The sequence below is a fragment of the Garra rufa genome, chromosome 23, assembly GCF_049309525.1.
Source record: "Garra rufa chromosome 23, GarRuf1.0, whole genome shotgun sequence".
Classification (NCBI taxonomy): domain Eukaryota; kingdom Metazoa; phylum Chordata; class Actinopteri; order Cypriniformes; family Cyprinidae; genus Garra; species Garra rufa.
The window spans coordinates 10,731,340-10,757,349 of record NC_133383.1 but is presented as its reverse complement, the minus strand read 5'-3'; the positions used below and the strand labels follow the sequence as shown (position 1 = coordinate 10,757,349).

Below are 26,010 nucleotides of genomic sequence, written 5' to 3'. Positions count from 1 at the left end.
ACTGCGTCAGGTTGAAACTAATCTGATTCCATAAGACGTATTACATGTAATCAGTTACTACGAAGCACTGAAAATAAACATATGTGACCCTGGACCACAAAACCACTCATAAGTAGCACGGTTATATTTGTAGCAATAGCCAAAAATACGTTGTATGGTTCAAAATTAGCCATTTTTGTTTTATGCTAAAATCATTAGGATATTTAGTAAAGATCATGTTATAAGAAGATTTTTTTGTATGAACCTAATTTTTGATTGGAAATATGCATGGCTAAGAACTTTATTTGGACAACATTAAAGGCATTAGGCATCAGATTCATCAGATCTCGGGCAAATATTGTCCTATCCTATCTCAGTTTCAAAAATTTGACCCTTATGACTGGTTTTGTGGTCCAGGGTCACATATACTCTTTATCCACTGGAGTAAAATGTGTGATCACTAGCCCTGGTGTCTCAAAATTTCAGTGGTAATGTCTAAGATGTTGTTAGATTACCTTCACTTTTAAAACAGCACAAAGTTCACTAGGCATTTTACTGTCACTTGGACTGCAATTGTCTTCTACCAAGTGATTCCCTATGACATTCAAAATGCTAATGTCTCTATTATGGCTCTGTTCACCCATGAAAATGTTCAGAAATCGACATCTCCATGTTTCTACTCGTTATGTGTGTTTGTGCATGTGTGTATGTGTGTGTGTGTGTGTGAGTCAGACAGACAGAGAGAGAAACAGAGAGAAGCAGCACAGGATGCTTTGCTGCTCTTTAGCTAAGGTTATGTTACAGTGTCTGTCTTGTTTTCTTTGTTTTGCAAAAACAAAACATTGGATTGCAAGGTGTCTTTCAGTTTAGTTCTTTTGTATCCTCAAAAAGCATTTGCAGGAGCAAGAGAAGAAAAAAAAAAACGAGTGAAGAATCTGTACAGAGCGGGATTCAGTACACTTGAAAGGCATTCAGGTAAGACAATCTCTTCTCCTGCAATCAATAGACTGAAACATAACTGAAAATATAATTTATAAAACAATTACAGAGCCAGTCACATGGAAGTGCTGTGCTTAGAATCCTAACAAGGCTGTTTTATACACCACTGTAGGTTTAGTCTTCACAGCTCAGAAACTGTGATCACTGCAGCACGTGGACGTGACCGTGCAGGGTTATCTGTCTGCTCTGCTCTGCTCTGGCGCTGCAGGCTGAAGGCATCGATTAGTTAGAGAGTTAGAGAGTGAACTGTGTCATGTGCATGGACATCAATAAAGCGGCTATCAGCCAAACCACCCCAGGAGCTCAAAGCACCATCCTGTCAAGTAAAGATTGTATTAACAGCTTTTAATGACCTGATTAAATGCTTTAGAGGTAGATAGCACTTAAAATTAGCTTTCTTAAAACTAAAAGCTACTAAAACTCATCAACTGGCCTTTGTGTGATTTGTCAGGGAATTTTTCGGCTTCTGTATTTGCAGATCTTTTGAAGCAGATTTAGAGTAGGGAGAAAATCTCATGCTGAAACAATACACATCAGTATGATAGAGAGAGGGAGAACAGAAGAGAGGAGCGGTGTCAATAAGAACCGTCTGTCATTCGTACCAGTGATCTACTGCCAGATTTGTTCCCTCTGTTGCCATAGCAACAGTTATTATGCATAATTTTAGATTGTAGAGTTCGTATTCAGGATCGGGTACTATCTGTACCTGTAGTATAGTAAACAATGGTTCAAAAATGTTCTTTATTTGTTATTTAAATTGGACTGAAATCTAAAAAGTGCAAGTGAAAAATTGAAATCTCATCGGATCTCCATCTTAGTCTAATTTCATTGACTGTTTCATTTCTCCACCAGAGTCTGATCTCATTGTCTGATTTTACTTTCTGATATGCAGCTTTATGATTTCACTGTCTGATTTCCATCTGACTTTACCATCTGATATTGACACGATTCTGATTTAACTAGTTTGATTTTACTGTCTGATTTACACCTTTGTCTGATTTCATTGTGTTATCTCCACTGACTCTGATTTCATTGTTTTTACCTCGGTCTGATATCTCACTCTGATCTACACCCCAGTCTGATTTTTCTTTCTAATATTCAGCTGTATGAGTTCACTGTCTGACAGTCTGATTTCGTCATCTGATCTCCACCTCAGTCTGATTTCAGTGTCCAACTTAGTTTGACTTTACTGTCTGATATTGATCTGATTTAACTCTCACTTTGATCTACACCCCAGTCTGATTTTTCTTTCTGATGTCCAGCTATATGAGTTCACTGTCTGACAGTCTGATTTCATCATCTGATCTCTACCTCAGTCTGATTTCAATGTCTAATTTCCATCTCAATTTCACTTTACCGTCTGATATTGACATGATTCTGATTTAACTAGTTTGATTTTACTGTCTGATTTACACCTTGGTCTGATTTCATTGTGTTATCTCCACTGACTCTGATTTCATTGTTTTTACCTCGGTCTGATATCTCACTCTGATCTACACCCCAGTCTGATTTTTCTTTCTAATATTCAGCTGTATGAGTTCACTGTCTGACAGTCTGATTTCATCATCTGATCTCCACCTCAGTCTGATTTCAGTGTCCAACTTAGTTTGACTTTACTGTCTGATATTGATCTGATTTAACTCTCACTTTGATCTACACCCCAGTCTGATTTTTCTTTCTGATGTCCAGCTATATGAGTTCACTGTCTGACAGTCTGATTTCATCATCTGATCTCTACCTCAGTCTGATTTCAATGTCTAATTTCCATCTCAATTTCACTTTACCGTCTGATATTGACATGATTCTGATTTAACTAGTCTGATTTTACCATCTGATTTACACCTTGGTCTGATTTCATTGTGTTATCTCCATTGACTCTGATTTCATTGTTTTTACCTCGGTCTGATATCTCACTCTGATCTACACCCCAGTCTGATTTTTCTTTCTAATATTCAGCTGTATGAGTTCACTGTCTGACAGTCTGATTTCATCATCTGATCTCCACCTCCGTCTGATTTCAGTGTCCAGCTCAGTTTGACTTTACTGTCTGATATTGATCTGATTCTGATTTAACTCTCACTTTGATCTACACCCCAGTCTGATTTTTCTTTCTGACATCCAGCTATATGAGTTCACTGTCTGACAGTCTGTTTTCATCATCTGATCTCTACCTCAGTCTGATTTCAATGTCTAATTTCTATCTCAGTTTCACTTTACCGTCTGATACTGACATGATTCTGATTTAACTAGTCTGATTTTAGTGTCTGATTTACACCTTGGTCTGATTTCATTGTGTCATCTCCACTGACTCTGATTTTTTTTTTTACCTCTGTCTGATATCTCACTTTGATCTACACCCCAGTCTGATTTTTCTTTCTGATATCCAGCTATATGAGTTCACTGTCTGACAGTCTGATTTCATCATCTGATCTCCACCTCAGTCAGATGTCAGTGTCCAACTCAGTTTGACTTTACTGTCTGATATTGATCTGATTATGATTTAACTCTCAGATTTCTTCTTCAGTCTGATTTTGCAGTTTGATCACCTACATCCACCTTTCTATCTCAGTCTGATTCCATTATCTGATATTCACCTAAAATCTGTTTTTACTTTCTGGCAATCTGTTTTCACAAACTGGTTTCCACTTTAATCTGAATTTACTCTATGATTTTACAGTTTTATATCCATGTCAGTTTGTTTTGAATGTTTGAACTTTTGGCCCTTTTTGATTTCAATCTCTAATTTCCATCTAAGTCTGATTTTTACCTCAATTTGATTCCATTGTGTCAGCCAATTTCAGTCTAATTTTACTTTCTGGCAGCCTGGCTTCATACTTTAATATCCACCCTAGTTTGATTTTGTTTGTCTGATTTCCATCTGAGTTAAACTTCACTGTCTGATGTCTATCTCAGTCTGATTTTACTGTCTTATCTCCACAGACTCTGATTTCATTGTTGTCACCTCGGTCTGATATCTTACTCTGATCTACATCCCAGTCTGATTTTGCTTTCTGATATCCAGCTATATGTTTTCACTGTCTGATCTCCAGTCTGATTTTAATTGTCTAATTTCCAGCTCATTTTTACTTGACATGATTCTGATTTCACTCTCTGATTTCTTCTTCAGTCTGATTTTGTAGTTTGTTCTCCACCACTAACTATCTTCCTAACTCAATCTTATTCCATTGTCTGATATCCACCTCAGTCTGATTTTACTTTATGACAGTCTGTTTTCACTAACTGGTTTCCACTTTAGTCTGATTTACACCTTTTTACCTCAATCCAATTCCATTTTCTCATAGCCAACTTCAGTTTGATTTTACCTCTGACAGCCTGGCTGCACATCTTATTATCCACCCTAGTTTGATTTTATTGTCTGATTTTCATCTAAGTTAAATTTTACTGTCTGATATCTATCTCTGTCTGATTTACTGTCTCATCTCCACCGATTCTGATTTCATTGTATTTACCTTTTATTGTATTCACCATCTCCACCTCAGTCTGGTTTCAATGTCTTATGTCTTTATGATTTCACTCTCTGATTTCCATCTCATTCTTATTTTTCAGTTTGATCTTCACCTCTGTCTGATTTTTACCTCAGTCCGATTCCATTGTTTTATTGCCAACTTCTGTCTGATTTTACTTTTTGACAGCCTGGCTTCACACCCTAATATTCCACTTTCTGATTTGCACCTAAGTCTGATTTCGCGGTCTCATCTCCACCAACTATGATTTCATTGTATTCACCTCAGTCTGCAATTTCACTGTTATGACAGTCTGATTTCACCATGTGATCTCTACCTCAGTCTGATTTCACCATGTAATCGCCACCCTAGTCTGATTTCAATGTCTAATTTTCATCTCAGTTTGAATTTACTTTCTGATATTTACCTGGTTTTGATTTAACTCTCTGATTTTCATCTCAGTCTGATTTTTCAGTTTGATCTTCACCTGTCTGATTTTTACCTCCATCCAATTCCATTTTTTTATAGCCGACTTTGGTCTGACTTTTGACAGACTGGCTTCACACCCTAATATCCACCCTAGTTTGATTTCACTTCTCATCTCGCCAACTCTGATTTCATTGTATTCACCTCAGTCTGATATCTTACTCTGGTCAACACCCTAGTCTGATTTTGGTTTCTGAAATCAAGTTTTATAATTTCTCTGTATATCCAGCTATATGTTTTTACTGTCTGATTACACCATCTGATCTCCACCTCAGATTTCAGTGTATTTTTTTCTTAGCTTGATTTTGCATTTTGATCTCCACCTCTATCTACCTTTCTGCCTCAGTCTGATCCCATTACCTGATATCCACCTCAGTCTGATTTTACTTTCTAGCAGTTTTTCACTGGTTTCCATCTTAGTTGGATTTTACTGTCTGGTTTACAGCTTGGTCTGATTTCATTGGTTTATCTCCATTTCAGTGTGATTTCTAACTTACTTTGATATCTTACTGATCTCCCCCTCAGTCTAATTTTGCAGTCTGATCTCCAACTCTGTCTGATTTTTTACCTCAATCTGATTCCATTGTCTCATTGCCAACTTCTGCCTGATTTTACTTTCTGACAGTCTGACTTCGCCCCTTAATATCCACCCCAGTTTGATTTCATTGTCTGATTTCAATCTCAGTCTGATTTCACTGTGTGGTAGTCTGATTTATCTTTCTTATTTCCATATAAGTCTGATTTCACTGTGTGGTAGTCTGATTTATCTTTCTTATTTCCATATAAGTCTGATTTTAATGTCAGATTTCTAGCTCACTGTTTGACCTTACTGTCTGATATCAACCTGAGTCTGATTTCACTCTATAATAGAGCTCAGTTTGATTTCACTGTCCATTTTTCCATCTTTGTCTGGTTTCACTTCTATTCAGTCTGATTTCGCTGTCTCACTACTGTGTCATCTTTTAGAATCAGTCTCTCCACAGTGATTGAGACAGACCATGGCAGCTTTACTCTTGTGGGATGATCTGATCAGTGAGATTTAGACATTGTGTGATGATCAAGAGGAAAACCCACACTTCACAGCATCTCAGAACCCTAGTGGATAAAACAAAGCCTCATTCTTAAAGTAATATTATTGTATTTCTCATGTTTTGAGAATTTCAGTTTGTGACGTTGTTGATGAGTGCCCTTTGTTTCCACTGCCATCTCCCATCAGCATCCACAAATGCAGTCTTTGTTGTCTGAATGAGAGGACACATTCTTCCAGAGGGATGACCTCTCTTCTCTCTGCTGGCCCTGGCATTGCTGACACCAGCCCAGCAGCCATCTCTCTCTCTCTCCGTCTCTTATTGTTTTTGTTTTTTTTCTCTCTCAAAGGCCACTAGCTGGATATCTGACTGATACACAGAGCATGTACATGATTGTGCCAAGGCAACGAGAGATAGATGGAGCATGTAAGTATAGCTGGCTTTAAATCTTTTTAATTTTCTACTGATACTAAAGATACTGATATGCTTTCCTCTTAGGAGTATTATTGTCACAGTTTTAAAAACTGGAAAGGATCATTTAAAATTCACAGATGGTTTTTATGCAAGCTTGAGTTTGTGCTGAATAAATTTAGCTTCAGCTTTCTCTGACAGCCAATTTTAGTAACACAACCATATCTCCCTTTGGGACACACGCACAATAAACAAACCAAGACAAGTGTGAGGCACCAAGCAGTGCCGCCTTTTTATTGGTTGTCTAAATGTTTATCTAAACGGTAAGAAGTGAATCTAGGCTGCTTGCATAAGACATGGGGACAGACAAGCGATTAGGATGCTTACAAAGTATCTTCAGAGAGACTGAACATTGAACTTGAAGAGAATGTAAAGGATTCATGAACGGAGTTCCTGTTATTTGACAATATTGGAGAACATAATGAATTAATCTCATAAAAAAATATATTTTTCCTTATTTTTATTTTATAAATAAGCACATTCACCCACAATTTTTTAACATTTTGTTTAGTTTATATTAATTTATATTCTATATTATTTTTTGTAAGACCAGATAAAATACTTCACCTTATTTACACAACAGTCCAAATCCCTGGTGGCGTTCATTATTTGGCGACTGAGGCAAACAATGGTTTGACCTAAATCTAACATCCAAATGATTGACAGAGAGAAAATGTGTGTGTGAGTGTGTGTGTTTACGTCTGGGTTTTCAGAGCTCATCTATTTCTGAGAAGAATTCTGTTCATCTTCCTGTTTGATGCATGTGTGTTTTTTATGTATATGTAACTGAAACATTAAATGTGTGTGTGTATATATATGCAGGGTGCGATTTGTGAAAAAAGCAGAGGAGGGGTTGACCAAACTTTTGGTGTAATCTATTAACAACGCACATTATATATCCGTCTTTAGTACCAGATAATGAGTGTCACGTCATGAAATGTTTTTAATACGACAGAAACTAACGTGATCACAATTTAGTAAAAACATTGTAAGTTAGGCCTATTAATTGTAATGATTTCATTTCAAACAACAAATAAACTATATAGAGAAAGTAAGCAAAGTATCAACAGAGCTTTTTGAAACTCTAAATCCGTAAACCTCTGCTTCACAAAATGATTCACTGTTTTGAAGCACTTAATTGGATTGTGTATCATTTGATTCAGAGCAGACTTTAAAGCACGTATGGCGAATCATTTGATTCAGAACAGCACTTTAAAATGTGTATCGCGAATCATTTGATTGAGATGGGGACATAGGAGTGGCTTCGCGGGATGTTTTTATCCCCACTGGGTATAAAAATAATTCAGCCGAGGCAGGGATGCATAGACCAGAATGTGGGAAATCCCCCCATCCCCTCGGCAAACCGCACCCTGTATGTGTATATATATATATATATATATATTGTCACGTTTGAGAAATCACACAACAAGGCAGCTCAGTGCAATGGCCCCGGAGGGTGGATTTATTTTATACTTTTAAATAAAGTGAAGAGAAGAAAGGTGCTCGGTGCGATCAGGCTTGGTGCTTTCGTGCAGTCCTCGTGTCCGTGAAGGGGGTGTCCAGGTGTGCGCGCTGAGGCCGTCGGTCACTCGCTGCCTTCTGTTCGACAAAGAGAGAGAATGTTAGAACTAAAGCAATCTGCATGAGACGAGAGTCTGTCTGAATGAGAGCAGCGGTGGCTTCTTAAGCTGTGTGGTGATGAGCGGCAGGTGGGACCGATCGGCCTGTGATGAGGACGTGCAGGTGCTGCGTGTTGGTTGCCAGGGCGACGCTGATGAGCCCAGATACACTCGTCACATTCCCCCCCAAGCGTCGTTCCGGCCCTGGGAACGAATGGAGACAGTAGGGGTGAGTTAAGGGGTGGGTGGGGAATGACCCCTGACAGACCTGCAAAAGCTGTCCATATCCGTGAGAGCCCATCTGCGTTACCGTTGGCAGCCCCAGCACGGTGACGAACTTCAAAGTGGAAGTCCTGGAGCGCGAGGAACCAGCGGGTCACCCTGGCGTTGGTGTCTTTAGCCCGAGCCATCCACTGCAGGGGGGCATGATCGGTCACCAGGGTGAACTTACGGCCGAGGAGGTAATACCGCAGCTCCAGGACCGCCCACTTGATGGCCAGGGCTTCCTTCTCTACGGCGGCATAGTTCTTCTCGGCCGAGGACAGCTTCCTGCTGATGTAAATAATGGGATGCTCCTCATCTTCTTGGACTTGTGACAATACAGCTCCGAGTCCGGTGTCGGAAGCATCCGTCTGCAGCAGGAAGGGGCAGCGGAAATCGGAAGCGCGGAGTACTGGCGTCGAGGTAAGGGCCGTCTTGAGCCTAGTGAACGCTTCCTCGGTGGCTGTCGTCCATTGTATCTTCTCGGGCTGCCCCTTCCTGGTCAGGTCTGTCAGGGGGGCGGCTAAGGAGGAGAAGTTGGGGATAAAACAGCGATAGTACCCCGCCAACCCCAAAAAAGCTTATACCTGGGTCTTCGTCTGGGGCTGGGGAGCGGTGAGTATGGATGAGCCCTCGGCCAACTTGGAAGCCCAGGTACTTCGCTTCAGAAAGAGCCAGATGACATTTGCGGGGGTTGGCGGTTAGTCCAGCCCGCCGGAGCTCCGAGAGCACCCTCCGCAGACGTTCCAGGTGTTCATCCCATGCCTCGGAATGCACAACGACATCATCCAGGTAGGTGGCTGCATAAGCTTGGTGGGGCCTCAGGAGAATGTCCATCATCCGCTGGAAGGTGGCGGGTGCTCCGTGTAAGCCGAAGGGGAGGGTCCCGTACTGCCAGTGGCCACTTGGAGTAGAGAACGCCGTTTTCGGCTTGGCGGCTGCGGTAAATGGAACTTGCCAGTATCCTTTCGTCAAGTCGAGGGTGGAAATGTACCGGGCCCTCCCCAGCCGGTCCAACAGCTCATCTACCCGAGGCATGGGATAACCGTCGAACTCGGAGACTTCATTTAGATGACGGAAATCGTTGCAGAAGCGGAGGGTGCCATCTGGCTTGGGTACCATCACTATGGGGATGGACCATGGGCTGTGAGATGGTTCTATTACCCCCAACTTCAGCATTTGTTGAATTTCCTTCTCAATAGCCTGCCGACGGGCCTCTGGGACTCGGTAGGGCCGTTGCCTGATGATCACTCCAGGGGGCGTTTTGATGTCATGTTGGATGACGTTAGTCTGCCCAGGCTGGGAGGAGAACACATCCTCGAACTGACTGACCAGGTGTTGCAGCTCGGTCTTCTGGGCAGCCGACAGGTGGGGGTTCATGTCAACAACCACGGGATCAGTGAGACTAAGGGCCGCTGCCTGTTTTTGGGTCCCTTGCCACTTCTTCAGCAGGTTAATATGGTATAGCTGTTCCGCTTGTCTTCGTCCAGGTTGACGCAGGCGGTAAGTTACTGGGCCGACCTTCTCTACCACCGTATAGGGGCCCTGCCAGGATGCCAGGAACTTACAAGCGGAGGTGGGGACCAGAACCATCACCCTGTCTCCCGGCTGGAACTCCCGTGGTTGGGCTGCCCGATTGTAGTGGCGTTGTTGGGCCTGCTGTGCCTGGCTGAGGTGTTCCCGGACTAATGGCATGACACGGTTGATCCTCACATGCTCGATGACAAAAAGGACGTAGGGGATCATGAGGTCCCAATCCCGCTTGTCTTCGGCAGCGACTCTTCGGAGCATCCGCTTGAGGGTCTGATTAAACCGTTCCACAAGCCCGTCAGTTTGTGGGTGGTAGACTGTCGTCCTCAACCGTTTCACCCGCAGCAGCCTGCAGAGGTCAGCCATTAGCCAGGACATGAACGGTGTTCCCTGGTCAGTCAGTATCTCCGCTGGAATACCGACCCGGCTGGCCAACAGAAACAGCTCCGGGGCGATGGCCTTCGCTGTAGCTTTCCGCAGGGGGACTGCTTCCGGATACCGGGTGGCATAGTCGACGATGACGAGGATGTGTTCATGACCCCGGGCAGACTTAGGCAACGGCCCCACAAGATCCAATCCGATGCGCTCGAAGGGCACCTCAATTATGGGCAAAGGAATGAGCGGGCTGGGGGGAGGAGATCCAGGCGCCGTGCGCTGGCAGGTGGGACACGCCTGGCAGAACCTCTTCACCTCCGCCTCTAGGCCCGGCCAGTGAAACCGATCCCTAATCCACTGTGTGGTATTTGCAGCCCCGAGGTGGCCTGCCATCGGGTGGGAGTGCGCAAGCTCCAAAATGGTCTCCGTCTTGGATCGGGGAACCACCAAAAGTTCCTTCTCCTCCCCCCTTCGCTGAGCCACGCAGTATAGCAGGCCCCTTCGGACAATGAAGTGCGGGAGAGGATGGGGCCGTGGGAGGACATCCTTATCGTCTACGGCACGGACTTGACTCCAGCAATGCTTTAGGCGATCGTCCTCCCGCTGTTCTCTGGCAAAAGAGCCCCCCTCACCAGCCTGCTGGAACACATCATAAAACAGGTTAGTATTTTGAGAGGGGGACTCACCATCTCTCCCGCTGTCCGAAGCTAGCAGGGCCGGCCGGCGGTGAGGTCTTCGTGGCCGCCTGAGGCGATGACGGTTCCCCTCCGGGCTGGCGGGCTGGGCGGTGGCAGCGAGCAGGCAGTCAAACCCCGGCCAATCTCGGCCGAGAAGCAGCGGGACTGGAAGATCCTTCATTATACCAGCCTCCACAGGCCACGTGCCATGAGCTGCAGCGAAGTTTATCCGACGAGCTGGGACCTGTTGTGTATCGCCGTGCACACAAGTGATGGGTAGTAGACTCTTTTGATCGTGGCGTGGAGGACATAATCGGGCATGAATGAGGGTGACCGCACTGCCCGAGTCTAGAAGCGCCCGCATGGGTTTCCCGTTCACCGTTACGTCCGCTTCTGGTGCCGCAGGTGGGACACGCTGATGGACGATGCAGCCCGCCAGCCAGGTCCGCGGAGATGTTGCGGGGTCGGCGGTGGGCTTCGGTTCATCCATCGGAGAGGGAACCGTCGGCCTGCTTACTGCGCGGGAGGTGCCCTCCGGCGTGCGTCGCTCCTGGACCACCCTCCGGGGAAACAGCGGCGCTCTCTCTCCCGCCTCCCGGTGTTGAACAGCATCCGCCAGCTCGATCGCCTCCACTAGAGCCAAGACAGTGGTGGGTTTCCTCATCCCGACGACTTGGCGGTGGGCTCGTGGCAGGGCTCGCTGGAGGCGATCGATCACCACACGCTCCACTACCTGGGCTGCGGTGGGTTCCCCTTCCAGAAGCCAGTGTTGGGCTAAACAGACGAGTTCGGCAGCCTGGGCTCGCGCTGGCACTCGAGTTTTATACTCTCACTTGAAGAATTGTTGCGCCGCACAGATGGAAGACAGACCCAGACGGGCAAGGATTTCGCGCTTCACTTCTTGATAATCATCAGCCCTCGCGGGGGGAAGTGAGAAGAACGCCCGCTGCGCCTCACCGGTCAGAAGGGGTGCCAGCGCTGAAGCCCAGTCGTCCATTTCCCATCCCTTGCGGTGGGCAGTGGATTCAAACATTTGTAAATATGCCTCCACATCGTCATGTGCTGTCATCTTCGGCAAAAGCCGGATGGCTTGCATCCGTGAGTCAGGTAGTGGAACGCGTGGGGCAGCTTGAGCACGGAGGGCGGCAAGCTCTTCTTCAGTCCTGCCCTGCTGTGTGGCCAGATGCTCCATGATCTGCTGCTGGCGGACACTTACTTCTGTAAGGCGCTGCAGTAGTTCATCCATTTCCATGGGGAAGAGAGAGCGCCAACCGTTGCTGGGGAAAGTGAACAGAGAGAAAAAAAAAACTTTTTAGTGCGGGCGAATGCAAACACTTGTGTGTGATTTCTCATGCAGTTGCCCGCATTCACCACCAGGTGTCACGTTTGAGAAATCACACAACAAGGCAGCTCAGTGCAATGGCCTCAGAGGGTGGATTTATTTTATACTTTTAAATAAATTGAAGTGAAGAAAGGTGCTCGGTGCGATCAGGCTTGGTGCTTTCGTGCAGTCCTCATGTCCGTGAAGGGGGTGTCCAGGCGTGCGTGCTGAGGCCGTCGGTCACTCGCTGCCTTCTGTTCGACAAAGAGAGAGAATGTTAGAACCAAAGCGATCTGCATGAGACGAGAGTCTGTCTGAATGAGAGCAGCGGTGGCTTCTTAAGCTGTGTGGTGATGAGCGGCAGCTGGGACCGATCGGCCTGTTATGAGGATGTGCAGGTGCTGCGTGTTGGTTGCCAGGGCGACGCTGATGAGCCCAGAGACACTCGTCACATTATATATATATATATATATATGTATGTATATGTACACACACACACACACACACACACACACACACACACACACAAATCAGGCATAGCATTATGACCACCTTCCTAATATTGCGTTGGTCCCTCTTTTGCTGCCAAAAAAGCCCTGACCCGTCAAGGAATGAACTCCACTAGACCCCTGAAGGTGGCCTACATGGATCATACTTGTTTGTTCAGCACATCCCATAGATTTTCAAATGAACTGAGATCTGGGAAATTTGGAAAGGAAAGGAAAGGAAGGAAAGGGGGTGAGTGAGGCCAAGTATGGTGACCCATACAAGGAATTTGTGCTCTGCATTTAACCCATCCAAGTGCACACACACAGTAGTGAACACACACACACCGTGAACACACACCCGGAGCAGTGGGCAGCCATTGCTGCGGCGCCCGGGGAGCAGTTGGGGGATCGGTGCCTTGCTCAAGGGACTCACCTCAGCCGTGGTATTGAGGGTGGAGAGAGTGCTGTACATTCACTCCCCCCACCTACAATCCCTGCCGGACCTGAGACTCGAACCTGCAACCTTTGGGCTACAAGTCCGAATCTCTAACCATTAGGCCACGGCTGCCCTCCTTGGAGGCCAAGTCAACACCTCAAACTCATTGTTGCATTCCTCAAACCATTCCTGAACCATTTTTGCTTTGTGGCAGGGCACATTATCCTGCAAAAGAGACCACAGCCACCAGGGAATACCGTTTCCATGAAAGGCGGTACATGGTCTGCAACAATGCTTAGGTAGGTAGTACATGTCAGAGTAAATCCACATAAATGGCATAAATGACTCCCGCAGAACATTTCCTAAAGCATCACACTGCCATCGCTACGGCTATCCAGCCCCAAACGCAACAAACTGCGATGCACTGTGTATTCTGACATCTTTCCATCACAACCAACTGGACCATCACAACTAGCATTAACTTGAGCAACTTTGAACTTAAATAGCTCGTATAGAGCACATGGACTCCTTCGCTCCCCACATGCATTAATGAGCCTTGCCTGCCCATGACCCTGTCGCTACTTCACCACTGTTCCTTCTTTGGACCACTTTTGATAGAAACTGACCACTGCAGACCGGGAACACCCCACAAGAGCTGCAGTTTTGGACATGCTCTGACCCAGTCATCTAGCCATCACAATATGGCCCTTGTCAAACTCGCTCAAATCCTTATGCTTGCCCATTTCTCCTGCTTCTAACACATCAACTTTGAAGACAAAATGTTCACTTGCTCCCTAATATATCCCACCCACTAACAGGTGACGTGATGAAGAGATGATCAGTGTTGTTCACTTCACCTGTCAGTGGTCATAATGTTATGCCTGATCAGTGTATATATATGTCACACCATCACATCCATGTGGACTTTGTTTTCCTTTTTTGCCCGTTTCCCTTCATTGTGTTGATTTTGTTATTTGGTTCAGATGTGTCCAATTAATCGTCCTTGTTTGGTTTGTGTATTTAAGTTCCTGTCTGTTCAGTTTGAGTTTGACTTTGAGTTTGTCTGGCCTTGAGTCTACAATGTTTACGCCTTTGTGCTACCCTGTATGTTGGATTACCCTTTTGTTGGATTACCTTGTTTGATTAAAGACTTTGGAATTAGGATCATCATCTTTGTCATTGTGTGTCATTGTGTGTAGCTGTGACAGAAGACCAGCCCTCAAAAAAGAGACAGAAGCAGCATAATTTAACCTGATTTATTTTTTCAGTGTTTTTCTTGGTTTCGTTATGGATCACTTCGCCTCCATCACCCTGCTTTGCCTTGAGCAGGGAAATCGTCCCCCTTGAAGAACACCTGGAGGATTTCCTCAGTCTCAATCATCTGACCACCTTCACAGACGACTGCCTCAGCACACACCTGCACACCGGCCTGAACACCGCTACACGTGTGTAGTTGTCCTCGAGGGATAGTTTCATGGACTATGTGGAGTGGGTGCTGGTTTCCTGTGGATCAGCCTACACCGTTAAGGATGTCACTAGCCCCACTCCAGCCCCAGAGCCCAGCCAACCATCATCATCAAGCTGCACAGAGAATCTGCTTAAACTCACCGCAGATGGAGAGTCAAAGCCCAGTGCAATCGACGAGTCATCACCAAGACATTTCCAAGACCGCCCTGGAGCCAGAGCCTCATTAATCATCTGACCAGGTGCATGAGCCAGCAACAACGCATGTGACAGTGGATGTTACAGCGGAGAGCGAGGGCGCGGAGGAAAGCCCCACCCACTATTCTGAGAATAGATATGACTATTCTTCTTCCTGCCATCATCGTCTGTCTGTCCCGCCACGACCATGGAGGTCGTGCCCTAAACTATCTGTCTGTCCCACCACGACCACAGAGGTCGTTCCCCTGGCCCATCATACCACCGGCTCCACTGGGCTCTCTTGTTCCTCCGGCTCCACCTTGGTCAGTCGTCAGCTCCATCTCGGCCCTCCGGATCCTCTGTGTCACCCTGGCTCTGCGGTTCTCCGTCTCCGCCTTGGGCTCCTCCTCCATCAGCATTGTCTCCATCAGTTGGCCCCCTGGAGTTGTCAGCTCCTCCCTCCCTCAACACTGCCATGGGGTGTATCTCTGGCTTTGACCTGGACTCCGACCATCATAAGATCTTGTCTGTTCAGTAGAGTTTGTCCCTCCTCAGTCCTGCCTACACTGGTTCCTGTCAGCTGTCCCACTGCCTTTGCCATCCTGGAGCTTTGTTACGCTTTGGGTCTTCAAGTCTCCAGCTCTGCTTGGCATGAGAATCCCCTGTCTCCACCTCCAGCGGCCTGGATTCAACTTCGGTCCTTTGACCCATCAGCTCCACCTTGGCTCCTAGCTTCCTCATCTCCACTGGGCTCCCTCATCCCTATGGCTCCGCCTTGGTTAGTTGTCGACCATTCATTTCAACGGGATTCCACTCTGCTGGCTTCGCCTTGTCCATCAATCCCTCTGGCTCGTCGGGCTCCACCTTCCCTCCAGCTCCACTGCAGTTTTCTGGACGCCTGTCTTGATCCTCTGTGTCACCTTGTCTCTGCAGTTCTCTGCCTCCTCTCTGGGGTCCTCCTGCTCCATCTGCGTTGTCTCCTGGCAACCCCTGGAGAAGTCAGCTCCTCCCTCCATCGACCCCGTCATGGGGCGCATCTCTGGCTGTGACCTGTCTGTTTCCTGTCAGCCCCTCAGCTGACCCTCAGCCGATGCCATCCTGGAGCTTTGTCGCACTGTGGGTCTTCCAGTCTTCAGCTCTGCTTGGCATGAGAATCCCTTGTCTCCGCCTTTAGCTGCCTGTATTCCACCACGGTCCTTTGAACCATCAGCTCCTTGCTCACTTGTCTCCATTGTGGCCTGTCATTCCACAGGCTCCACCAGGCTCCCTCGTCCCTCCGGCTGTGCCATGATCAGTCGTTAAACTCCATCACCACGGGATTCCACTCCTCCGTCTTCACCTCATCCCTCAATTCCTCTGGCTCCGATGTACTCCTCTTTCCCTCCAGTGCCACCTTGGTCCTCTGTCACTCCGGCTCCAGCACAGTCTTCTGGACGCCTGCCTCAGTCGCCTGAGCCGTCAGCTCTGCCTTGGCCCTCCGGATCTTTGGTGTCACCTTGGCTCTGTGGCTCTCTGTTTCCGCACTGAGCTCTTCCTCCATCAGTCAGCCCCTGTTGTCCCTACCATCACGCCCTTGCTCAAGGCTCTTTTCTTTGGCTCCTACCTCAGTCATCTCCACTCTGGACTCTGTTTGTTGTCCTCCTCCCAGTTGTCTGTCCTCCTCTAGAACCTCCTCCAGTTTGACATCAAATGATTACTGTTCATAATGTCTGAATCTAAATGTGATTATGTGTCTCAATTATTGACATGTTGCAGATCCTGATGCGGGGTTATGATGAGAGAGGGATAAACACAGGTGAGTTAATTTAACATGCAGCACAGGTCCTTTTCAAAAAATTAGCATATTGTGATAAAGTTCATTATTTTCTGTAATGTACTGATAAACATTAGATTTTCATATATTTTAGATTCATTTCACACAACTGAAGTAGTTCAAGCCTTTTATTGTTTTAATATTGATGATTTTGGCATACAGCTCATGAAAACCCAAAATTCCTATCTCAAAAAATTAGCATATCATGAAAAGGTTCTCTAAACAAGCTATTAACCTAATCATCTGAATCAACTAATTAACTCTAAACACCTGCAAAAGATTCCTGAGGCTTTTAAAAACTCCCAGCCTGGTTCATTACTCAAAACCGCAATCATGGGTAAGACTGCCGACCTGACTGCTGTCCAGAAGGCCATCATTGACACCCTCAAGCAAGAGGGTAAGACACAGAAAGAAATTTCTGAACGAATAGGCTGTTCCCAGAGTGCTGTATCAAGGCACCTCAGTGGGAAGTCTGTGGGAAGAAAAAAGTGTGGCAGAAAACGCTGCACAACGAGAAGAGGTGACCGGACCCTGAGGAAGATTGTGGAGAAGGACCGATTCCAGACCTTGGGGGACCTGCGGAAACAGTGGACTGAGTCTGGAGTAGAAACATCCAGAGCCACCGTGTACAGGCGTGTGCAGGAAATGGGCTACAGGTGCCGCATTCCCCAGGTCAAGCCACTTTTGAACCAGAAACAACGGCAGAAGCGCCTGACCTGGGCTAAAGAGAAGCAGCACTGGACTGTTGCTCAGTGGTCCAAAGTACTTTTTTCGGATGAAAGCAAATTTTGCATGTCATTCGGAAATCAAGGTGCCAGAGTCTGGAGGAAGACTGGGGAGAGGGAAATGCCAAAATGCCTGAAGTCCAGTGTCAAGTACCCACAGTCAGTGATGGTCTGGGGTGCCATGTCAGCTGCTGGTGTTGGTCCACTGTGTTTTATCAAGGGCAGGGTCAATGCAGCTAGCTATCAGGAGATTTTGGAGCACTTCATGCTTCCATCTGCTGAAAAGCTTTATGGAGATGAAGATTTCATTTTTCAGCACGACCTGGCACCTGCTCACAGTGCCAAAACCACTGGTAAATGGTTTACTGACCATGGTATTACTGTGCTCAATTGGCCTGCCAACTCTCCTGACCTGAACCCCATAGAGAATCTGTGGGATATTGTGAAGAGAAAGTTGAGAGACGCAAGACCCAACACTCTGGATGAGCTTAAGGCCGCTATCGAAGCATCCTGGGCCTCCATAACACCTCAGCAGTGCCACAGGCTGATTGCCTCCATGCCATGCCGCATTGAAGCAGTCATTTCTGCAAAAGGATTCCCGACCAAGTATTGAGTGCATAACTGAACATAATTATTTGAAGGTTGACTTTTTTTGTATTAAAAATATTTTTCTTTTATTGGTCGGAATGAAATATGCTAATTTTTTGAGATAGGAATTTTGGGTTTTCATGAGCTGTATGCCAAAATCATGAGCTGTATGCCAAAATCATCAATATTAAAACAATAAAAGGCTTGAACTACTTCAGCTGTGTGTAATGAATCTAAAATATATGAAAGTCTAATGTTTATCAGTACATTACAGAAAATAATGAACTTTATCACAATATGCTAATTTTTTGAAAAGGACCTGTATATCTACTTAAGATGTGAAACTGAAGACACATAGTCAAACACTTCTTACAAGACCTGACATTGCTTTTTTGGTCTCTGTTAAATTTTTTATTTAATCGCTACGGAAGCAATGTTTAAATGGGTAGTCCACTTAAAAAAATAAAAATTCTTTCATCATCTATTCACCCTAATTATGTTTCAAACCTGTTTGAAAGACAGAATTTTCATTTTTGGGTAGACTATCTCTTTAAAGCTTATACTGACCTATTTTCTGGTGAAAAGAAGCTTCAGAGAATCTGATTTTTTCAGACAATATTTCCAGCAGAGCCTGACTTAGTTCACGTTAAATGCTATAAATCATGCTGCATATTACAGAGATTAACAATGTGAAGTGATAGGAAGAAATGTTTCAGAAAGCCCAAGTATGACCAATAGTAATATTAATTCTTGAAGTATAAACACCACTTATTAAGTATGGTTGCTCAATTAGGATCATATTCACATTTATTTTGTTCAACTTTATCATGCATTTATTGAACTATATTTAAGCTTTAAATATTCAGCTGTAAAACAAATACATATATTTAAAAAAAATAGATAAATGAAATAATATTTATTATATAAATATAAGCCTGCATTTAAATATAATATATAATGTAAAAATAAGATCAGCTAAATCAAAATAAATTAGATTAACAACATATAGTTGTAGTGGCACTGGCATTTTAGTTTACTAAACTACAATTTAACAGAGTATCCATGCATTTTAATCTAAACATGATTGAACCAAAAGTGCTTTTTATGTGAAACCTGATCTCCAGAAATTATAGCATTACAATGAGCAGGCCTTCTTTATGATTTATCATTTAATCATTATCAGTGTTTTATGCTTTTATAACATAAGTTCAGTTTACTTGAGCATTGAAGTCATTTTGTGCAGGTAAGTTGTAAAATACATTGATGTATTGTCTTTGTCTGATTAATATCCTTGTATCTTTGAGGGAGTTATTTAACCCGCTATTAAAATGCTTTATTTCACTGGTGTTCATTCAATCGTAAAACATTTTAAAATACTTTTTTTGCCATAGATAAGACATGCTGAAAAAAAGGGACATCTTGGCGCTCCTTTTTATTTTGTTACCATGGACTTTACTGATCACAATTTGGCACCAGAGGGCTGCGAACCTATTCATTCCAGTTCCTAAAGGTAAATACTAATACTATTCTACAAGAGAATTACAGAATTTAATGAAATGGCATCTTACGTTTTGGTGCCACTGGCACATGTCGTTAGATGTTGTGGCACATCCAGATTTTGATAGTGGCATGGCTTTATGGTTTGTATAAGGCTATATATATATATATATCGTTCTTTCAGATAAATACAATCAGGGTTATATTAAGAAATGTCCTGGCTCTTCCATATTGTTTGCCCCTACTCTAAACTCTTGCAGAAATATTTTTTGATGCACAGATAACAGAATCGGGGCCACCAAAAAAGACTTTCGACTTCATGGGTCCTGCATCACGGAGAACAAGCGTATTACTAAAGCCACCCAGATGAAGTACATCCACCAGCGCCCTCCACCCTGGTCTAACACTTTGCCAACTCTTCATGTAATAACGCCAACCTACAGTAGACCCGTCCAGAAGGCCGAGTTGACCCGGCTCACTAACACCTTCCTACATGTCCCTAACCTTCACTGGCTGGTAGTGGAGGACTCGGCGCACAAGACGCTGCTGGTGTCCAGACTACTGGAGAACACGAGACTGAATTCCACCCATCTGAACGTAGAGACACCTGAGAATCTCAGGTCACAAAAGAAGCCCAGAAATGTACGCATCCCACGCGGCACCATGCAGAGGAACCTGGCTCTCCGCTGGCTCAGGGAGAACATCAACCAAAACTCCAGTCATAAAGGAGTTGTTTATTTTGCAGATGATGACAACACTTACAGTTTGGAGCTGTTTGAGGAGGTACGGTACATTTGGTCTGCCGTTCATAGTGTTGTTATGCTTGACTGATTCTATATTCCTCATACCGTAGATGCGGTGGACTCGTAAAGCATCAGTCTGGCCGGTCGCCTTCGTAGGAGGTCTTCGGTACGAATCACCCAAAATCAACTCTCAAGGCAAAGTGTTCGGCTGGAGGACGGTGTTTGATCCTCGTCGTCCTTTCGCCATCGACATGGCCGGGTTTGCCGTGAACCTACAGCTCATCCTCAGCAAACCTCAAGCCTGCTTTAAGATAAAAGGGGTAAAAGGCGGATACCAGGAAAGTAGTCTGCTACAGGATCTGGTCACCCTCAGTGACCTGGAACCCAAAGCCGCTAACTGCACAAAGGTGAGTCATGAATCTGAATCTCCTTAAAGGGATAGTTCACCCAAAAAGGTAAATTCTGTTATTAAATACCTCATGTCGTTCCAAACCCTTAAGACCTTTGTTTGTCTTTTGAACACAAATTAAGATCTCTCTGACCCTCCATAGATAGCAAGGGTCCTACCACGTTCAAGGTCCAAAAAGGTACCAAGACAAAGCTCTGAGGAGAAAAAATGTGGAATAAAGTTGTTATTTTAAGTTTTTTAAGCTTTATAAAATTACGGTTGACCCACTGATGTCACATGGACTATTTTAATGATGTTCTTGGTATCTTTCTGAACCTTGAATGTGGTAGGACCCTTGCTGTCTATGCGGGGGTCAGAGAGCTCTTGGATTTCATCCAAAATATCTGTGTTCCGAAGACGAACAAAGATCTTAGGGCTTCGGAACGACATAAGAGTGAGTAATTAATGACAGAATTAAAATTTTTGGGTGAACTATCCCTTTAATCTGGCTGAAAATGAAAAGGCTTGTCAAAGTAAACTTAAAAACGTGCTTGTTCATGTTTTTCAGATACTGGTTTGGCACACTCGGACAGAAAGCCCCTTGCTTGTGAATGAAGGAAGAAAGGGATTCACGAGTGGCAACGCGGAAGTATGATGAACTGCTTTCAGGATGTTTTTTTATAAGATGAACATACTATCAGAGATATACTATCAGAGACATGCTAAAAAAAAGAAAATTCTGTCATAAATTAGTCACCCTCATGTCATACGAGAATACTTTTTTTGCGCAAAGAAAATAAAAATAATGACTTTATTCAACAATTTCTTCTCTCCTGGCAGAGTCTGCTATCATCAAAAGAGTAGTTCACTTCCATAACAAAAAATTACAGATAATGTACTCACCCCCTTGCCAAGATGTTCTTCAGTTGTAAAGAAATTATGTTTTCTAAAGGAAAAAGTTTTAGGATTTCTCTCCATATAATGGACTTCTATGGTGCCCCCGAGTTTGAACTTCCAAAATGCAGTTTAAATGCAGCTTCAAAGGGCTCTAAACGATCCCAGACGAGAAAGAAGGGCCTTATCGTCTTGTCTAGCTCTGTGTGAACTGTGTATTTCGTTTTATGAGAGTTAGGGTGTCGAAAAATTCAAAATCGCCCTACATTGCTGCAGAAGTACTGACCCAGTGTTTACAAAGTGAACAAAGAAGATCAAATGCTCTTTACAGCGATGTAGGACGATTTTGATGTTGGAGGATCGTTTCACTAGATAAGACCCTTCTTCCTCAGCTGGGATCATTTAGAGCCCTTTAAAGCTGCATTTAGACTGCATTTTGGAAGTTCAAACTCGGGGGCACCATAGAAGTCCACTATATGGAGAGAAATATTTTTCTGACTGAAAAAAGAAAGACATGAACATCTTGGATGACAAGGGGGTGAGTACATTATCTGTAAATTTTTGTTCTGGAAGTGAACTACTCATTTAATGAGAGTAAAAAAAGTATAATTTTTAAAGTTATGATTGAACCACTGATTTTTTACATTTTTAACGATGTCCTTACTTACGTTTTTGAGCCTTGACCGTGGTAGGACCCTTGCTGTCTATGGAGGGTCAGAGAGCCCTCGGATTTAATCAAAAATATCTCATTTTGTGTTCCGAAGATGAGCAGGTTTGGAACAAAATGGGTAAAAAAAAAAAAAAAGGTAAGTAATTAATGACAGAATTTTCATTTTTGGGTGTATAACTAACTCTTTAAGTATTTGACTGGAAGGCTGGAATACACTACACAACTTTAGCCCAGATTTTGCCCTGCGACGATAAAATGACGCATCGCGATTGTGGATCGATTCTGAGATTTTCCGAATCCATCGTGATTCTCTCTGGAATCGATTCCGAGCTTAGTTTTAACAGCAGATGGCGATCTAATTTGGTTTTTAACAGCAAATGCTCATGAAGAAGAGTGCTAAAGAGCGTGATGTAATGTAACTGACTGCACCTCGGCTCTCAAAGTTTTATGACGCGAGATAAATTTAAACAGCCAACAGTGAACCCCCTTGTAATTTACTTCAACCTTTTCTAACTTCATGAATGATTATTTTAGGTTCAAATGTGTGTAAGGAATTGGAAGCAAGCAGAGAACAAGTTTCTGAAACATGCAGTGCCACCCAGCTGTTAAAAACTAAGCTCAGAATCGATGCAAGAGAGAATCGTGATGCATTCAGGAAATCTCAGAATAGATGCAGAATAATTTCTAGATTTGTGATTTATCGATTTATTGTCACAACCATATATGGACAAAAATAATTAATACTGTCAAGAATAATCTGTAAAATTTAGGGTAAGAAAGGTTAGAACCTTACAGCAAAAAAAAAATGGTAGTAAAATTTTTACAACAAGATTTATGGATTGAACTAATTTAAAGTGAAATAACATGTCATTGTCTTATAAAGGCAATAGAGGATTTGCACTTGCATCGTGATTTGGTCAGTTACCCAGATGCGCAGCCATATCGGTGATATGTAAACAATATGGATTGCATTGTTCTGCTAATTTATGCTGTCTAAACCATGGAAAAAACACATGGAAGCTGATAAATCATATAGGGAAGGACATAATATTTCACCTTCCTGACCAGAAATGATAAGAACAAACACGAATGTTGTAAAGATTCTTGCCCTGGAAATCCTGGTTGACCATAAACCATAAACACCTTTTGTTCCTCAGACAGTTTTTTGCACTCCTTGATTTGTTATAACTTCTGGCAGTCGTTAGTACTCCAAATGTTTTTCCTGGTTTGAACAATTAGTACAGCCCAAATTATGGCAATAATCAACCATTTTCAGTAGCAATAATCAGCAAAATATGCAAATTTTGTTCGGTTCGGTGCCGCCAATATGGCCAACTGATTGAAAGATTGAAAATCTGTTTTGTACCTTTATAATAAACTGATTATTATACTATTATTGAAACCACAGGTGGTAGGGAGCCACATGATGAATCCAAGTTTATTTCAAGTAGCTTTTCCACAAGTTGAGGACATTAATAATTAGAAGGTGCACAGTTTCATCTAAAACACTCAAACTCAAAAATAAACTTATCAACATGAGGTGTAACATGTAAAACCATAATACATCAAAACATTTTTTTTTAAATGAAAAACCATCAAAAGAGTCACATGCACAAGGAATTATTTTCTACTGGATTTTTCCACTGCTCAAAAGTCAATGTGTAAATCTGCAGTACTGCATATTTAATGTGTGATCCTCATTAATTTTGTGTATGATAACCATTTTCTTCTGTAGCCATTTCAAAAGTTGTAAAAGTTTATGATGCATAGTGTTTTAAAATCAGGCCTGATTTTAAAAGTGGTGTAGTGTGTTCCAGATTTAAGATACTTTCACTGAAGAACAATTATTAATTAAAAAAAAGGATTTAAGTGAAATTTCCATAGTGAAACTTTTGAGAACTTCAGAAAATGCTCTGGGAAATGGCGATTTCAGTTAAAGAGCAGATACCGTTTGGATGGAAACAGTATTTGCAATGATGAAAGCTTGTTCTGATGCAGTGTTGTTAACCAATGATTGATAGGTGGTTGTTGTCACACAATCATATTCTAAACCACAGATATGGCTCAGGTTGGATCTGTTTTATTACCTACCAGATAAATTTAGGCATAAGTCTGATTGTTTAAAATGATATTCCTCGAATAAACTGTACAGTATGAGGTATCATGTATCTGTAGCAAAAACTACTCTACAAGTTTAACTGGAACAAACCTCAGATCATAAATACAGTCTCAGTTATATATATAAAATCTTTCTCAGTGTTTGCAAAAAGGGAAAACAGCAAGATAATGCTGAATCTACAGTAAATGCACTTATGAAGACAAGAAAAATCAGTAACTTCACTCCTGTTGCCGAAATGGCCAGTGCAACATTTCACTTTTCATATAAAAAAATGCAATTGCACTAATATAACCTGTTTACTCAGCCAGTAAACAGCAATAGACAATCAAAAGTACAATCTACCTTCATCTACCAACATTTGAACACAAATGTAACACAAAATTACACACAGTTCCCAGAAAGATTGTTCTTTTTTCATTAAAAAAGCAAAGAGTTAAAAAATGTTAAACGTTTTTTTAGAAACATCATGGAATGCAAAGCCATGCTATTAATACAAATGTGCTATGAATGGTTTAACATAAAACTTTTTGTTCCTTTCATTTTGGTTCAGGCACTTTGTTAGTGTTTATGTATTTGATAGTACAGTGTGTCTTTAGCTTTATGTTGTTTTGTATAAAACATTTTTCAATTTTGTTCCTTAAATGTCAACTGTCATTCCCAGATCAGGAGAATCTTCAAACTGGATTTTTAAATCCGCTTCTGCTTCTTCAAACACAATCACCTGTTGAATAAAAAGAAGAAGAGATCTTTCAGCACCTGCCTTAATTTGTTAATGGTCAGAATTTGTGTCGATTTGTTGCCATGGAAAACAATACAATTCTAAATATTTTATCAGGATTCTAAATAATGTTACATGGGTTCAACACTGATATGTGCAGTAATTCTTCAAACACGTTTCCAAAACCAGGAAAGTCAAAAGTTTACATACACCTTCCAGAATCTGCAAAAAGTTTATTATTTTACCAAACTAAGAGGGATCGTACAAAATGCATGTTACTTTTTGTTTAGTACTGACCTGAATAAGATATTTCACATAAAAGACGTTTATTTATGATCCACAGTAATAGTTTTAGTAATAGTTGTTCATGAGTCTCTTATTTGTCCTGAACATTTAAACTGCCAGCTGTTCTTCAGAAAAATCCTTCAGGTCCCAAAAATTCTTTGCTTTTTAGCATTTTGTGTATTTGAACCTTTTCTAATGATTGTGTGTTTTTAAGATTCATCTTTTCACCCTGAGGACAACTGAGGGACTCATATGCAACTATTACAGAAGGTTCAAACGCTCACTGATGCTTCAGAAGGAAAAACAATGCATTAAGAACCGGGGAGGGGGGGGGGGGTAAATTTTACTTATATTGTCTTCTGGGAAACATGTAAGTATCTTCTTTAGCTTCTGAAGGGCAGTACTAAATGAAAAAATATGATATTTAGGCAAAATAAGAAAAAAAATTACATATCCTTATTCTGTTCAAAAGTCTTCACCCCCGGCTCCTAATGCATTGCATTTCCTTCTGGAGCATCAGTGAGCGTTTGAACCTTCTGTAATAGTTGCATATGAGTCTCTCAGTTGTTCCAAATCATGCAGTCGTTGTTGGAAAGGGTTCAAATACACAAAAGCTGAAAAACCAAGAAATTGGTGGGACCTGAAGGATTTTTCTGAAGAACAGCAGGCAGTTTAACTGTAAACGGAAAAACACAGCTGTGGATCATTGAGTTAAGAACACAGTATTACGAATCAAGTGTATGTAAACTTTTGAACGGGGTCATTTTTAGAAATTCAACTATTATTTTCTCTTGT

At 42.9% G+C, this 26,010-nt stretch overlaps 2 protein-coding genes across 3 annotated transcripts in view; one reads left to right on the top strand and one right to left on the bottom strand.

The window, feature by feature from the left end:
• The first annotated feature begins 752 nt into the window (after positions 1-752).
• Positions 753-24,959, top strand: b3gat1b (beta-1,3-glucuronyltransferase 1 (glucuronosyltransferase P) b). 2 transcript variants are annotated; one of them, XM_073829161.1, is made up of 7 exons: positions 753-954; positions 6,306-6,382; positions 16,531-16,570; positions 19,293-19,411; positions 19,679-20,181; positions 20,252-20,548; positions 21,098-24,959. In XM_073829161.1, exons 4-7 carry the CDS (start codon positions 19,300-19,302, stop codon positions 21,182-21,184), a joined length of 999 nt encoding a protein of 332 aa, XP_073685262.1. In that variant the 5' UTR covers positions 753-954; positions 6,306-6,382; positions 16,531-16,570; positions 19,293-19,299; the 3' UTR covers positions 21,185-24,959. The 2 variants fall into 2 exon arrangements, with proteins under 2 accessions (XP_073685262.1, XP_073685263.1); XM_073829162.1 differs by lacking the exons at positions 753-954; positions 6,306-6,382; positions 16,531-16,570 and having other exon boundaries at positions 19,296-19,411; positions 19,659-20,181.
• LOC141298844 (beta-galactosidase-1-like protein 2) overlaps positions 24,836-26,010 on the bottom strand; it is a 13,668-nt gene continuing 12,493 nt past the window's right edge. Inside the window, exon 18 of the mRNA XM_073829160.1 lies at positions 24,836-24,933. Coding sequence (XP_073685261.1) covers positions 24,850-24,933 — 84 coding nt within the window. The 3' untranslated portion in view covers positions 24,836-24,849. The remainder of the gene's footprint in view (positions 24,934-26,010) is intronic.

Excerpts from the sequence above, each read along its gene's own strand:
- b3gat1b (XM_073829161.1), top strand. The coding sequence starts at position 19,300 with ATGCTGAAAAAAAGGGACATCTTGGCGCTCCTTTTTATTTTGTTACCA. Across the intron at positions 19,412-19,678 it reads ATTCATTCCAGTTCCTAAAG|ATAACAGAATCGGGGCCACC; the intron begins GTAAATACTAAT and ends TTTGATGCACAG. Across the intron at positions 20,182-20,251 it reads GTTTGGAGCTGTTTGAGGAG|ATGCGGTGGACTCGTAAAGC; the intron begins GTACGGTACATT and ends CTCATACCGTAG.